At 40.4% G+C, this 15,831-nt stretch overlaps 1 protein-coding gene across 2 annotated transcripts in view; it reads right to left on the bottom strand.

Annotated features, from left to right (window-relative positions):
- trappc9 (trafficking protein particle complex 9) overlaps positions 1-15,831 on the bottom strand; it is a 237,258-nt gene that overhangs the window by 190,578 nt on the left and 30,849 nt on the right. For both annotated transcript variants that reach the window (XM_036576824.1, XM_036576823.1), the window contains one exon: positions 3,418-3,561. In XM_036576824.1, the coding sequence (XP_036432717.1) occupies positions 3,418-3,561 (144 nt within the window). The remainder of the gene's footprint in view (positions 1-3,417; positions 3,562-15,831) is intronic.

Below are 15,831 nucleotides of genomic sequence, written 5' to 3' on the forward strand. Positions count from 1 at the left end.
TTATCGGTGTCCTATTTTCCTTTGCACGCCGAGTCCAGAATGCTGGCACTATTTAGTTGGAACTGTGATATAATTATTTTCCAGTAGTCATCGAACGTATAATAAAATGTCACAGCGTCACCCGCATTAGTGGAGCGTCCGCGACAGGCAAAAAGAAACCACAAAAAGTATGCGAGCTTGTAAGCTCGCGAAGGCGCTTTCGGCTTCACACAACTCTCGAAAATTTTGTCGAAATGATAGGTTCAAGCTCATTCGTGACGTATATATAAACTGCCCCACAAATCACTTTTTTCAGAAGTACCGAGAAACTCTTCCAGTTGAGAGACAATAGGATTCGGAGTGAATCTCTACACAGCTCGGAACTGAAAACTGGTTAAGTTAGCCTACACTGGAAGGCTGATTAGCCAAGCTGACAACAAACAGCGTCACGCCAACACTGCTCAATGTGAGTATCAAATACTCGTGCTAATGCAAGGCTTTTGTAATACTGCTTTTTCCCTGCTCACGATTTACCATTTTTAAAAATTTTATTAATGATGTAACCGTCTAGAACTGATTAAAAAAACTTACACTTAAATGATCAAACCTACAACCATGGAGCGGCGCTGTTGAGCGTCATTAGGTTTAAATAGCATTAAACATTAGGTTTAATTTAGTTATGTGTGTGTTATAATAGTGTAATAATAATACTAATAATAATGCAGTTATGCTAAGGCTTTTTACTGTTATGAGGACAAGCTGAGGGAGGCCAGGCTTGATTTGGGCCGTCTGCCAACTGTGAGAGAACGTCAAACCCAGTTTTTACAGAGTTTGTCACTCCTAGATTTAAGCTGTGTCCGAAAAAACAGCCAGTTCCAGTTGAGTTTTTGACGGTCAGCACATTGTTAGAGCTGTTATCCACTGTGATGCAGGAGAGTCAACTTTCCTCTCTGAGGAATTGCTGGTCTTGCTGATGCAGTGTGCAGTAACAGACATGCATGACTATAAATTAATACCTGAAGATGATGCGAAACACTCGCGCCGTCAATCATTTCAATCAATTTTAAGCAACTGAAGTTCCATGAAGTGTAAAGCCAGCCTTGGATGATCAAGATACAAAGTGTCGCTTTTGGATCTTTTGGAAAAACGTCTTTGTTACATTTTTTATTATTTATTTTTTTTTACACATTACATCGTTTGGATTGAGTGGCTGACCGTTTTCATCAGGTTTCGAAAGAGTTCTGCCTATTTTTTTCCACAATTAAGGTCACGGCAGACGGGTTCATAACGAGGTCAGGGTGCCTGTCTGAAAAAGTATTTTAACAGGCTACTTAATACATACATAACAAGAAAACCCTAAACTTTACAATACATAACAATAATATAATTATTGTCAATATCACTGGATATCACGGCAGTGTAAGGTAATTTAGGGATGATCAAATCGTCATATAACACAGGCCTAGCTAATATCTCAAAGATGCCAACTGATACTGAAGACATTAAACGTATCAGTTACCAGAGTGAGGAGAAAATGCAAAGCTAAAGTTAGCCAGCTTCTTATTTGAGCTTTCCATTCCACCTTAAGTGGAGCAGCAGATATGGGGCAACAAGCACTGTTGTCTTTTTGGGACATCAGGGGGAATTACAAAAAACAAACAAACAAACAAACTAACAAATAAATAAATGTGAAAGGTGTTAGCATTTCTTTTCTAATTCTGTATTAAAAATGTATCATGTCATGACGCAAAAGCAGCAACACGTATCGTACCATGAAATTTGCGTATCGTTACACTTCTAGTGTTAGAAATGGAAAAATGTCAACTCTTTGCTATGAACATGCCCTCAAAGAAGAATGAACCATTTAAAGACCACGTTTAAGGTGGTTTAAGGTGAGTAACTGTAAGCTTACTGTCTGTCTTTTGTTTCCTTTCTTCATCTGAACGTTTTTGTTTTTGTTGTTGTTCTAACTGAATGTTGCTCTGTTCAGGCTACGAGACAGTCTGTGTCAAAACAGAGGCCAGAATTTTAATTTTGTAAATGCGTGTGAGAGGGAGACCTTGGTCTGAGAGAAAGTCAAGCACTGCCTGCAGCAGCGAGTGACTGAACTGTAACTGAAAGTGTACTCCCACTGCCTGTCAAAAGTTTGGGGACAACTTACCTTCCTAAAATGCTGAAGTAAAGTTTGACTTTCACTGTGACTTTTCAATTAGGTAAGAAAAACGAGGTTATGTGTGCAATTTCGAATGTAAATAAAGCAGTTTAAACACGTGAGTAACTGATGATATTTTGCACAAATGAGAAAAATGTGACATTATTTTATTCACTGCCTGTTGAAAGCTTTGCCCATTTTCCAAGGTGACAAGAACTCACTCGACCAATCACTGTTGTCTCTGGCGCTGGCATGGCAACAACCAAGATGAGTTACCAGCTGTGTCCTAGCAACCTGAACTTCTCGACAAATGCTAAAAGGATTAGTTTGTCTTCTGTCACTTTAGAGGTGCGAGCATCTCCAAAATCAGCTGAATGAGGCTGCGATTCAAAAACCCAGCAAAATTACAAAAAAGCTGCACTGTGTCCAGTGTGTACACTTTCGATGGCAAAAATTGTGTTTGTGCTACAGTGCTAAGTACAGCTAAGTAGGATGTACTTAGATTTAGCACTCAACATATTCATCAAAGTTTCTTCTCTGGTATGACTAAGCAATTTATTTTTTTTTTGGTAAAAATAAAATATGTATAACACAGTTTTAACACAGTTTTAGCAATAAATGGCTCGGCTATAGCTGATCTAAAACTTATAGCAGAGCAAAGTAAGTTTGTGTTTTCGTTTGTATCGTATTTTTTAGCCTACACTAGCACATTAGCACATACCGAGACATATTTACAGCCAAGATGGTAAAATGGACATAAAGTGTTGTCGCTGCCAAGGCGGATTGATTTTTGTTGAAAGAACAAAATGGCTCTTCTTAACATTTGGGTTGCGACCCCTGATCTAAACAATTGTTAAAACCACATATTGAAACGTTTGTGGCCAAAAGCTGGTTTAAACGCTGAGGACTGCTGACATCACAACAAGGGGATACAGTGTGTGGGATTTAGCATTATTCCCAATCTAGCACAGTCACTAATAATGCCACAACTATTTATACATGGATATTGATTCTTAAATAAACCTGATTAGCCTTTAACCCAGTATTACCTACCTGTTGGCAATACTTTAACTGATTAAAATGTGTCCCCAGAGTAGCTGGTGGATGTGCATATCCAAGTTGGTCATAGTAAAATGTATCAGAAAGCAGAACTGCAGCTTTTTGGGTACTACAGTGTTTTCTATCCCTGTGTAAAAGAAGCTCCATGTTGCTTTTATTGTTGGATGCATTGTGATAGCTGTTTAATATTCAGGACAGGCGCATATGTCTGTGTGTGCATGTGAGACCTTGATCAGACAGGAAGTCCAGCATGGTCTGCAGCAGGAAGGACAGGTGGCGGACGGAGAGGCCCGGGTTCCCCATGCGGCGAGACGCGTAAACCAGCTCATGTAGCAACCGCATCTGTACGGCAGCCCAGCCACGATGAGTACCTGCACAGAGAGAAACAGACAGACTTGAACTGAATATCCATTTTAAACATAAGCCTTTTTCACACATACACCCTCTGCATGGTATCAGCAATATGGAACATCTTGTTTTTTATTTCGGTGCCCAAATTCACAAGCTAGACCCGCTTTACACCAGACAGAGGTACCATGTTGCATGATGAGCCCATAATGAAAGTTACCCTGCATTCACACCGCAGCACATCGCAACTTTTTGCCTTATTGCCCAAATCGATAATTTCTGATCTCCAACTGACCATTGGTTGCCATGGTTTCAGTGTTGCCAAGCACAGATCAGATGCATTCCCGCTAAATTTAAAAATCCTGGTGCTTGTTTTTTGTTTAATCCCTGTGTCTGTGCAGTCAGTACGTGAGGAAAACGGGATTTGGTCTTTGTGATTACAGTCTATTTGTGTCGAACGCACCGCCGCCATTAGTAGGAACCATCTGTAGTAGGAACAACTATCTAGGAACCAAATACGGAGCACACCGTTTCACAGTGGTGGAGATAAAGCACGTACTACGCTGCTCAGTGTTCAATTTCTATTGGTAATCGCCACCTCGCTTTACTCCCTATTTGCATATAGATCTACTCCCCCACTTTGTCGCGACGCCGTCTCCGCCCACTTTGCGTTGCCAACGTTCGCGCTGCCTCCTGTCGCCGGAAATCGGAAGCTCTCATTGAAAATAAATGACCTCCAGCTGCCGTGTAGCTGCTGGTGTGAATGCAGGGTTGCAGTTATATTTTAAGTTGCAGTAGCAGCAGAACTGCACTTGTACAACCTTCAAGAAGATTCTAGAGTCCGTTCTACCAATGAGGAAAATGAATGGGGAATCGGCCAATTAAAACTCCTTTCAAACAATTAACAGGTAATGGCTATGCTCAAAAGTTGTATCTTCAAAAATCTGTATGTGCATTTTTGTAATTTTTCTTTTAATTAACAAAATTTGAAAATACCTGTTGTCCTTTACATTATATAAAAATTTCATGATGAATGGGCCAACAGAAATGGTCCAACATTATTTGTAATAGAAAGTCTTTACATAAACTTATATTAAAAGTTAAAGATGTTTTTCCCTTCTGCTGTAAAGTTACCATTTTGGCATTTGGGACAAATATTGAGACACTAATGCAAATGCTTATGTGCAAATCAGAGCTCTCCAACGTACCATCAACACACCTGGCTCTAAAGTTCATTAACATTTAAAAGATTGAGAAAGTCAAAAAACAAAGAAAAAAAAAGGTTCATTTAGTTCTGACAAGAAATTTGTCTCTTATTAATAAAATGACTGTGGGAAAGATTACAGATACACTGGCAATTCCAAAACAAAGAGTGAAAATGTACTGAAGTGGTGGAAAGAGACAGGCCGTGTTTAAAACTTGCCAAAATCATCCAAAAGAGAACATGCAACAAGCCATGTATTCCATGTCTGGAAGACTTCAAGCTGTCATATTTGTAAGATACTGCAAGATACTGAGTTGTAAGATATGCAAAAAGAAAAGATAATAAAAAATGCTAACATAAATAAAACACTAAATACTGACCTACAGAAAAAGACTAATTCTTCTCCCACTAATGTACCTATACTTTTACTTGCCTTACTTACGTTTTCAATCATTTCTAAGATCATTTTTAGTTTCAGCCGTTAATCCTGGTTTTTAAAACATTTCTGACTGATATAAGTGATAACTTCATCTTGGAAAATGATAAATAAACAAGATATAAATTGTATCCAGATTAGATGCCCAGACTACCTCAACTGGCTTCTCTCAATGAGGAGGAGTAGCGGATCTACTCTGAGCTCCTCACCTTGTCAAGTAGAGGGTAGCCACCACCCTGTAAAGAAAGCTCTTTTCCGCCGCTTGTATCCGTGATCTCATTCTTTCGGTCATTACCCAAAGCTCATGACCACAGGTGAGGTCGGGATGTAGATCAGAGAGCTGTGCCTTGTGGCTCAGCTCCCTCTTCACCACTACAGTCCAGTACAGTGACCGCATTATGGCTGCAGCCTGTCCCAGCCTGTGGCTGATCTCACGATCCCCCCCGAGATACTTAAACTCCTCCATCTGGAGCAGGTCCTTCCCCCCTACCTGGAGGGTACATGCCATCCGGACTACAACCATGAACTAGTCCGGTGCTGATCAGCATACCAACCGCTTTGCACTCAGCTGCAAACCACTCCAGTGAGCGCTGTAGGCATCCATGTGATGGAGCCAAAAGGAAAACATCGTCTGCAAAACAATGCATCGCTGATCAGGATGCCCCCTAGCCATCTCCCATTAGAGGTTTATCAGGCACAGCCTACCGGGATGAGACCCCAAGGCCGTCCTAGGACCTGCTGGCCTATGAGTGGCTCAGGGTCCCCCAGAATGAGCTTGAGCTAGTTGCGGGGTGCAGCAATGTCTGGGACTCTCTGCTTTCACTACTGCTACCGCAACCCCAGCTGGACTGTTTAAGATGATGAATGAATGAATAAATGAATAAATTGTATTCAGAGAGTGTCTCAAGACGCCGACATGAACATCTCAGCTATGGTGTTTCAAACTAGGAGATACAAGATAATTTGGGGAAACTAGATAGATACTTTATCCTGTACAAATCAACTAGACAAATCACATTACAGCACCTCCACTGGTAAAACGACTCCACCTACAATATAATAGTCTAGAGCTACTACTGTCGCATTGCTACAACTGATTATACAGTTAATGACACTTCCATTTGATTCTCATTCTGCAACAATGGGTTTGAGCCTGTACTTCTTGAGCCTGTATTTCAATGATGTGCAAATCATTTAAACCCTATATTTCATTAAAAACAGTACAAAGACAACATATCAAATGTTGAAAATGAGAAATGTTATTGTTTTTTGAAAAATATATGCCCATTTTGAATTTGACGCCAACAACACGTTCCAAAAAAGTTGGGATGGGGGCAACAAAAGGCTGGCAAAGTTGTGTGATGATTAAAATCACAACACCTGGTGGTTAATCGGCAACAGGTCAGTAACATGATTGGGTATAAACTGAGCATCTTGGAAAGGCTGAGTCTTTCAGAAGTAAAGTTGAGGAGGGGTTCACCACTCTGTGAAAGACTCCATGATCAAATAGTGCAACAAGTCAAGAATAATGTTTCTCAACGTAAAACAGCAAAGAACTTTTGCTTTTCATCATCTACGGTACATAATATCATTAAAAGATTCAGAGAATCTGGAGAAATCTCTGTATGCAAGGCACAAGGCCAAAAAACAGAATTTGCTGGCTGTGATCTTTGGGCCCTCAGGCAGCACTGCATTAAAAACAGACATGATTTTGTAGAGGAAAATCACTGCATGGGCTCAGAAACACTTCTGAACACCACTGTCTGTAAAAACAGTTCGTCTCTGCATTCACAAATGCAACGTAAAACTCAAAAACGCAAAGAAGAAACTGTACATAAACAGGATCCAGAAACACCGCCGCCTTCTCTGGGCCCGAGCTCATTTAAAATGGACTGAGGGGAAGTGGAAAAGTGTCCTGTGGTCCGACGAATCAACAACTGAAAGTCTTTTTGGAAATCATGGACCCTGTGTCCTCCAGGCTAAAGACCACTCAGCTTGTTATCAGTGCACCGTTCCAAAGCCATTATCCATGATGATATAGGGATGCATTAGCGCACATTGCATGGGCAACATGCACATCTGTGAAGGCACTATTAATGCTGAACAATATATACATGTTTTGGCAACATATGCTGCCATCCAGACGACGTCTTTTTCAGGGAAGGCCTTGCATATTTCAGCAAGACAATGACAAACCACATTCTGCATGTATTACAGCAGCATGGCTCTGTATTAAAAGAGTCCAGATGCAAAACTGGCCTGCCTGAAGTCCAGGCCTGTCAGCCACTAATAACATTTGGTACATAATGAAATGAAAAATACAGCAAAGGAGACCCCGAACTGTTGGAACAGCTGAAATCCTATATCAAACAAGAATGGAAAAAGATATCACTTTCACTTTCCTCAGTTCCTAAACGCTTACAGAGTCTTGCTTAAAGAAAAGTTGATGAAACACAGTGGTAAACATGCCCACGTCCCAACTTTTTTGGAATGTGTTGCTGGCATCAAATTCAAAATGGCATATATTTTTCAAAAACAATAAAATCTCTCAGTTTCAACATCTGATATGCAGTTATTTTACTTTAAAATATGGTTTACGTGATCTGCACATCCTTGCATTCTATTTATATTTACATATTGCACTTTTTTTGGAAATGGGGTTGTAAATTATCTTCTCCTCCACACACAAACATTAATATGGACTTCCCACAATCTGCACTATCCAATTTCTCTGCTTGTTTCAATCTGCTACACGTGAGAAATAATTCACTTAAACCTACAGCATGATTTTATCATCAGTGATACAAGGCACTTTTGAGAGTGAGAGCAAGAGACAAACACAGACACATGGTGAGAACGACAGAGAGAGACAGAAAGCATAAAGTGGTTGAGTTGGAGTGTTAACGTGCTGACGTGCTAATAAGCTCTCCGCGTGAGCACTGTACTGATGTGGAGGGTTTAAATCGTGGCTCGTGACCGAGCTGTCAGTCAGACATCATCGCTCTCGCACTCACACGACTATTTCACTGCCATCTGACTCTCATACTGTCATCTGCACCCGCATTAATGCAAATCCTGTCTAAGCTAGCGGTCTTTTTACTGCTGGTGAAAAAAGTGCTCCTACCAGGAGAGCTAAAAATACCACTGTTCCACCTGTCTCTGCAGGAGAGGAGCACAAACTTTCATCCAGCACTGATTTACCTAGAACACCCTGCACTCCAGCACATGCAGAGCACCTACTGGCCTATCACATTCAAACAACCCTGTATACCTCCATATCCAGAGCACTGAGGGTGTGAGAAAGATGCAACATAAATAAAGTATACAATCCATTACTATTGTATAGTACAGCTTCCACCCCTCCACATCCAGAACAACCCATATCCCTCTACCCATAGATGTTCGCTTAATGCAAGTCCAAGCCAAGTCTTCAGCCTCTGAGGTACAAGTCAGAGCATCGTCTCGAGTCTCTGAGGTGGGAGACCGAGTCTAGTTTCGTCCAAGTACAGTCTTGAGTGTCTGAGGTGCAAGACAAGACTCTGGTCTCTGAGTTGTGAAACTGCCTCAAATTTCTCTGTCTCTGAGGTATATGTCCATGTTCAGTGTTGAGTTTCTGAGATGCTAGTCTGATTCAAGTCTCAAGTCTTTAAGGTGCGAGACTGAGTCAAGACAAGTAGAGTCTAAGAGGTACGAGTCCGAATGAAGTGTCGAGTCTGAAGTTCTAGTCTGAGTACAGAATCAGTTCTCTGAAGTTCGAGTCTGAGTTGAGTCTCAAGCCTATGAGGTGCAAGTCAGAATCAAGTCTCAAATCTCTGAGGTGCAACTCTGAGTCAAATCTCAAGTCTGTGAAGTGAGTCAGAGTTGAGACTCAAGTCTCTGGAGGTGCGAGTCCAAGACAAGACTCTGGTCTGTGAATTGTGAGACTGACTCAGATTTAGAGTCTCTGAGGTGTATGTCCATGTTCAATGTTGAGTTTCTGAGGTCAATGTTGAGCTTCTGAGGTCTTATTCAAGTCTCTTTAAGGTGCGAGACTGTAGACGAGTCAAGTCTCTAAGGCGTGATCTTGAATCAAGTCTGAAGTGTGAGGTATTAGTCTGAGTAGAGTCTCAAGTCTCTTGGTTGTGAGTTTAAGTCGAGTCTCAAGTCTGTAAGGTGAGTCAGACTTGAGACTCAAGTCTCTGGGATACAAGTCTAAGACAAGACTGTGAGACAAATTTTGAGTCTCTGAGGTGTATGCCCGAGTTCAGTGATGAGTTTCAGAGGTCTTTAAGGTGCGAGACTGAGTCAAGTCTCTGAGATGTGAGTCCGAATCAAGCGTCAAGTCTCAGGTACGAGTCGGAGTGGAGTATCGAGTCTCTGAGGTACAAGTTTGAGTCAAGTCTCGGGTTTCTGAGATGCAAGTTTGAGTCGAGTCTCGGGTTTCTAAAATGCAAGTTTGAGTTGAGTCTCGGGTTTCTGAGGTGCGAGTCTCAGTTGAGTCTCAAGTCCTTGAGGTGAGACACTGAATCTCTTGGGTGCAAGTCAGAATCGAGTCTCAAGTCCTTGAGATGCGAGTCTGAATCAAGTCTTGAGTCTCTGAGGTGCAAATCAGTGTTGAATCTCACATCCTTGAAATGCAAGTCTGAGTCAATTTCTGAGTCTCTGAGATGCGGAATTGAGTCTGTAGGGTTCAAATCAGAGTCAAATCTCAAGTCCTTGAGGTGCGAGTCTGAGTCGACTCTCGTGGCTCTGAGGTGCAAGCCTGAGTCTTGAGTCTGAAGTACAAGTCAGAGTCTAGTCTCAAGTCTCCGGGGTATAAGTTTCAAGTCCTGAGTCTCTGAGGTTCAAGTCTGTGTTAAGTCTCAAGTTTCTGAGATGCATGACTGAGACTAGTCTAGAATTCCAAGTGCCCATCTGAGTCTTAAGTCTCCGAGGTACAAATCGAAGTTGAGTCTCAAGTCTCTGAGATGCGAGACAGTCTTAAGTGCAAATTTGAGTCGAACTTTGGACTTGAAACTCCAACCTCAAAGACTCAGAGTCTCTGAGGTTCAAGTGTGTATCAAGTCTCAAGTTTCTGAGGTGCAAGTCTAAGTTTAGTCTCAAATCTCAGGAGCACGTCTGAATCTCGAGTCTCTGAGGTGAGAGTCCGAGTCAAGTGTTTGAGTCTCTACAACATTCAATAAACTTCCACATCTGCAACAATCCATAAATCTCCACACATAAAACTTCACACTTCCTCATATCTAGAACATCTCATACTCCTTCACACTTACACACCACTGTCGACCAGATATTATTAGATCACCCTATAAAACCTGCTCCCTCTCTCTCCCTCTCTCTCTCCATACCTCTCTCGCTCAAGCTACTTCTTCTTCCCACCTATCTTTAACCCTCTATCACCAACCCTTTTCTTCCCTGTCCTCGCTCGCTCTTTTTATCATACACACTGTATTCACATCTCTCTTTTCACAATCTCTATCATGACCATCTCTCTTTCTCTCTCTTTCATTTTTCTCTCTCATTCTTTCCACCACTCCTCTGCCTGAAGTGAAACGTCTTTATCCGTATGTGCTGTTGTGTGTGCGGTGCGTGTATGTTGTGGTGTTACTGAGGGTGAATCCTATTAGCTATAGCAAGACGATAAAGACATCTGTGAAGCTGCTCAGCTATCAGTCTGCACCACACTGACTGGATCAAACAGGACACGCATCATTCTAACACGCACATGGATACACATTTCCAAACCATGCACACACACACACACACACGCACACACACACACACGCACACACACACACACTAACATTCAAAAGTCATAGTTCTCAACTGTAACTGTTTTTGCAGTAACACTTTCTATGAATGTCACGTTTGTAAGCATCTATAAACACGTTATAATGTATTCATAAGGCATTATAAACATGGTTATAAATATTTATAAAAAAGAATTACACTGAATTACACTTTAGTGCCATGTTTATTATACATTATGAATTGTTAATATAATGCATTATAAATAGTGTTAATAACATGTTATAATGTCAGTGCCAAAGAAGTCAGTCCCAGCTTGGAGAGCGTAAAGTAAAGACAAATACCAAGCTAACGGTGGTGAACATTACCTTTCCCACATTGGGTAAAACACTGATGGCAGCTCTAGTTTAAACTCTGTCATTTGAAGCCTGTAATGTGCTTTATTGTGAATGTTTTAGTGTTTCAGCAAATTCCTCAGTAAATACTTCAAATTGTAGCCTCACTCTTAACACTGGAGGAGGCTTTAGTACAGTACGCTTCACTTTACTTAGAGCGGACAAATACAACTTATGAGCTCTTATAATTTGTTATGATCAGTGCTTATAATGTATTATGTTAACAATTCATAATGCATAATAAACATGGCTATAACATATAATGCATTTTTATAAATATTTATAGCTATGTTTATAATGTCTTATGAATGCATTATAACATGTTATGAATGTGTTTACAGATGCTTACAAAGATGACATTCATAGAAAGTGTTACCGTTTTTGCTGTGAAAACGCCATATAGCACTAAAATAAATGTTTCACAATATATAACATTAGAATAAATCAGCAAATTTGCAGATTTCACCCTTACGCTCCCAGTCACTGCACAGAATTCCATCTATGCCTGTCTAATCGTGATATTTCTTACTTAGATTGTGATTATTTTCTAGAAATTAAGATCCAGGGGCCGTACTCCAGAAACTTCCTATCTTTTTGTCTTAAGATCTGACAGGTCAAGATAAGATTTTTTAACAGATTTGTATTACAGAAGCAAACCTTATCTTATTTTACAGCACCTTATCTCAAGTTAAGAAATCTTAACTTACTCAATCAAATTCGACAATCAATTGTCATGTCTGTTATCCAGCAACCAGCCATATATGCACAGTTGAAACGTAAACACATAATCCAAGTAATAAAGCTAGTTAACCAGCCAGCTAACGTTAGCTACGATGTTAAAAGGCCAAATAAACTAAAGCATGATAAACTGAATGTTAAGTATATTGTAAAAGCGCTTTGTGCTGTTTTTCAGAGCGCCGCAGCTCCACAGTTTTTGTTTCGGTTTCCTAAACGCTTTAGCCGAGTGTGTTAACATTATTCCTTCTAACAAACAGACACTCGTCTAGCTCTGCCTCCTCATTATTCACCACCATCACTGTAACATTTTATCTGATGAGTTTTATCAACATTAACACTCAAAGGTAATAAGGGGACAGTGGAGATCGTGTCTGCAGCGTCTGGGGTTTTTAAACACCGTTAGAAAAAAAACTCAAGTCAAAGCACCGTTTTCCAGTGTAGATAAATGTAACATCATTATGCCTGTTATAGTGAACTGTGCTGCCCGCTTAGTGCAGTGGACCAATCACAGAACAAACAAGCAGATCACAGTTAAACTGTAGGCTACAGTTAAAATTGCACTCTTTCAAATTGTGATTGTGATATAAAACGATTTCATCACCAGTACACCTGATTTAATTTAATGATTGATTAGCCAAACTACATAAAGCATGATCCCTACAACTGGTAACAGTAACTTTATTTAAATAGTCCACTTTAGATGCTTTGTAGATACTTAATTTACTATCAAGACACATTCAACTAAGTATCTACTTAATTGATCATAACTGTCTTTAACTCTAAATCTGGCTCTTATCCTAACCCTAACCTTAACCTCAATCTAAACCTGAACCCAACCCTCACCCTGGCTCTAATCCTAACCCTAACCTTAACCTCAATCTAAACCTGAACCCAACCCTCACCCTGGCTCTAATCCTAACCCTAACCTTAACCTCAATCTAAACCTGAACCCAACCCTCACCCTGGCTCTAATCCTAACCCTAACCTTAACCTCAATCCAAACCTGAACCCAACCCTCACCCTGGCTCTAATCCTAACCCTAACCCCACCACTGTTTAGGATCAACAGATAGTTCATTAACAATTTGAAGATCTGCAGAGAATCTACAGAGAACTATAGTGGACCATCTATATAAAGTGAGACCCTACAATTAATACTGGGCTTCCTCAAGGACAGGAAATTGTCAAATGAACACTGACATACTTATGATCACTATACTACGTTTTATATTGCTGATATTTTTTTATTCTAATATTAGAGTTTTGAATGCCTGCTGCCCAGATAAAAAGCTTTTCAAATCTTTTTTTATTAAATCAGGCACCTTAGAACAGAGGTTCTCAACCTTTTCCACCTCAAGGCTCACCTGTTCATCACTAGAAAGCAAACTGTCTGAAAACATTTTATATTTCTTGTTTTTGTTAAATAATTTTTTTTTTACTGATTTTTATGACAAAATGCCATCACAGGCCCATTACGGACTACTGGCTCCCCTCAGTATATGTCCAAGGACCACAAAGGGGGTGCTTCGCAGCCCACTGGTTGAGAAACCCTGCCTTAGAATATTGTGTAGTACTGTATATTCAAAATGTTCAGACTGTTCCCAAATCTCTCATTCTCCCTCACACAAAACACACATCATGCAAAAACAACACACAACACACACACACACACACACACACACACACACAGCTCCAAAATATCGCTCATACTCATACACACCTAAAAATTGCAACGCGTAGGCCGAGCAGGCATTCTCCTCAGTCAGAAGCGTCAGTCTCAAAGCCATTTCCATTTAGACCCTTATTAAAGCAGCTGGCTCTCCCACAACAACACATTCACGGGCCACATTCAATATCTCACAGTGAATAACCTGACACTGGAGAGGGCCGACCTGTACAGCGTTTTACAGGCTCTGAATATAATGATATTTCTGAAGAGGTACTCAAACACTCAAACTCAAAAAATGACTCAGACACAGACTCCTAAAAAATTGTGCAAGACCTGGTCGACACCAACACTGTCCCCATCAGATAAACAGCACTTAAAGCTTTCATCTCTGAGAGAGAGGAGAAAATCAAGCTGCTTCAGATCTGAAAAACATCCACAGGTGTTTCTGTCCATCCTTCCACTGTGAGAAGACCACTCAGCGCTATGAGTCTGAAAGGATGTGTAGCTGTCAAGAAGAACCTCACTGAGAAAAGGAGACGGACACAAACAAAGAGCTGAACAATGGACTGACCACCCCAGAGTCCAGACCTCAACACCACTGAATGGGTTTGGGGTTGTTTGGATAGTGAGAAAAAAAAGGTTCTGTACCGGTATGTTTTTGTACATGAGGGTATAAACGATGTAAATGTACATACACACACATACATATATATATATATATATATATGTACAGAGAAACAGATACCTGTAATTGAGGAACCACAGAGTGCACATATATGGTAAGTAGATCTGATAAAATGCACAATGACCCAATCCCATTTCACCCCTCACCCCCCCACTTAGCCTTTAGCCCTCTTGTGCATTCACATCTAGGGGTAGGGTGTCCCGATTTCTGTTGAGATAGAGGGGTAGGGTGAAGTGTTGGGGCTACATGGCCCTCCAAACGGAGGTTTTTCAGAGACACTCCAAACAGAGTGTTATGAGAAAAAAAAGAAAAACCGGCGAGATGGCTGAGCAAGAGACCAAAGAAACCCACAAATGTGAGAATTTTCTTTGTTAAAAATGATGATAACCATTATATTATTATCTTATCTTATTATCTTAGTTTAATGTCGTTTCAGTGTATTATGGCCCTTTTCTTCATAACAAGCATAAAAATCACTAGTAGTATGCTGATGTCTCGGTAGGTAGTGGTTCAGGCATCAGAACTCACCCTCCTCTATCACTGCAGACTGGCAGGGTCACCTACCGAGCAGTGCTAGTAGCCTGTTAATGAAGTAATGCTCACTTTTATTTGAGGTTTATTTGAGATTTTGACCACTACTCCTTAGTGGCATCACAACTCAGTTCCAAGGGGCAAGGCTACACTCAAAAACAAGGGGTAGGGGTAAAAATAAGAAATGGGATCGGGCCCATGAGTGCAGATACAAGGTAGCCATACCTAATAAACTGGCCAGTGAGCATATATTTAAATTTCATCATGCTGATATTTTTTATGTCACTATATGGTTGAATTTGTTAAGTTTGAAACAGCTGTTTTTCACTAATTAAGCTTACTTTGATTGACATTTTTATGTATATAGGTTAAAAAAAAGCTCTTCTTGTTTAAATGATATGGAATTGAATTCACTCTTTATCGATTTTCTACTGACTGTTACAACCAGTGTTACAATAAACTCCTCTTACATGGTAACTTGTAACATTTGCTCTAACAGCACTTTCAAGTGAATCGTTCATAAACAGTAGGAGTTCCAACCAACGTTTTACACACTGCATTTCTGTCCCAGCATCTGGCAGATGCTCAGACTGAATGCACGTGCAATAACATCACTGGCTGGAGGAATCAATTTTTAAACATTTCTGCAAGTGCTGAATGCGGCACATTTTCAAGGCTTTATTAAATCAGGCGTTTAAGCAGTTATGTCGTTAGCACATTAATATGTAATTACAGATTGCTTTAATTAATTCCGACAATAGCAGACGAACTTAATTAGACCCAGAGTTCCAAAACATTATTTAAACTCAAAACAGTTCTCACTCTTCATCCCACTCTCTCACTCATTTCTTCTTCTCTCTGGCTGCCTGTCACTCTGCCTCTGTCTCTCTCTCTCTCTCTCTCTCTGAG

This window comes from Colossoma macropomum, unplaced genomic scaffold (assembly GCF_904425465.1).
Source record: "Colossoma macropomum unplaced genomic scaffold, Colossoma_macropomum, whole genome shotgun sequence".
Classification (NCBI taxonomy): domain Eukaryota; kingdom Metazoa; phylum Chordata; class Actinopteri; order Characiformes; family Serrasalmidae; genus Colossoma; species Colossoma macropomum.